The 1,258-nt window shown below is 33.6% G+C and overlaps 1 protein-coding gene across 2 annotated transcripts in view; it reads right to left on the bottom strand.

Annotated features, from left to right (window-relative positions):
* The window catches only part of LOC128249756 (uncharacterized), a 6,973-nt gene extending 6,113 nt beyond the window's left edge, over positions 1–860 (bottom strand). The window contains exon 1 of one of the 2 annotated variants that reach the window (XM_052974241.1): positions 746–860. In XM_052974241.1, the coding sequence (XP_052830201.1) occupies positions 746–782 (37 nt within the window). In that variant the 5' untranslated portion in view covers positions 783–860. Of the gene's footprint in view, positions 1–323; positions 726–745 lie in introns of those variants that run through there. The other variant, XM_052974240.1, reaches the window with a different exon arrangement.
* Positions 861–1,258: the final 398 nt, after the last annotated feature.

Here is a 1,258-nt window from a genome sequence, read left to right as displayed (position 1 = left end):
GCATTTATCTATGTATATATGTATGTATCAATATAGCTTTGTAAGTATGCATGTATGTATGCATTTATCTATGTATATATGTATGTATGTATGTATGTATTCATGTGTGTGCGTATAAAAAGAAAGAAAGTGAAATTTGTTGAGACAAAATAGATATAGTACCACATCCTGTATGTCATATCTATATTCTGTGCACAAATAGGAACAACTACTATCAAGCGCGCATAAGCGAAAGCAGATTATTGTAATCACTCATCTTAACATGTTTGTCTGTGTATTTGCAAAAATTACTAGAACAAAAAAAGAGTTGAATGGATATTCACCAAATTTAGTTGAAATAATCATTGGTGAAGTGGTTCGAAATGATGAAATTTTGGTTTGATTATCTTCAAGCATATATAAATACATACATTTGCGACTCTGCGTGTGCGTGTGTGTTTGTAGTGATGGAATCGAGGATTCGTTTATTCCCGAGTTGATTTCTTGATTTCATCGGAGTATTCCAATAATTGTAATACTTAAAACACAAAAAATAAATAGAACTTACAAATTTCCCGATAGGCAAGTTTACTTAAACGTTTCCAAAGCCTAATTTATCTCAATAAAAACCATGCATAAGCAACGCATTGTAAGCCAGACGATATTTTGCAAAACAATTTATCTTCACACCGGGTTTGCATCGCCTCTGTTGTGACCTTTTTTTTTCTTTTTTCCATTACAAAATAATTTCCATATAGCTACTTACGGAAAATGAGGAAGACAAAAATGATAAAATATTTCATTATCAACTTTCGTGATGAACACCTCGTACTTTGTCGACTTGCACGTGGAAATATCTAGTTTAATTAAATATGATGTGGCAAGTGTTTCAATTGGCAGAGAAAGCATATAAATTTGATTAATGACATGCAAAGCCATATAACATTTTCATATAATTATTCTTGTACATTCACGAAGACGACAGGTGTATAAAAGATAATTTTACAGAAAATTGTGGTATTTCTGTGCACCCGTACTAAGTGAACGAAGAACAATATTCATTTCTGCACTAGGCACAAACCCCGAAGATTTTGTGCAGCGGGCCAGTCGTTTAGATCGTCACCAGTATGCGACTGGTACTTAATTTATCGACCCTGAAATCATGAAAGGCAAAGTCGACATCCGTGGAATTTGAACTCAGAACGTAAAGGCAGATGGTATAACGCTAATCATCCGTCCACCAAATCTAATCGCAAGGCTTTGCTCGGTATATATATAT

Source organism: Octopus bimaculoides, chromosome 18 (genome assembly GCF_001194135.2).
Source record: "Octopus bimaculoides isolate UCB-OBI-ISO-001 chromosome 18, ASM119413v2, whole genome shotgun sequence".
In the NCBI taxonomy this organism is placed as follows: domain Eukaryota; kingdom Metazoa; phylum Mollusca; class Cephalopoda; order Octopoda; family Octopodidae; genus Octopus; species Octopus bimaculoides.
This window is presented reverse-complemented; position numbering and strand designations above follow the sequence as displayed.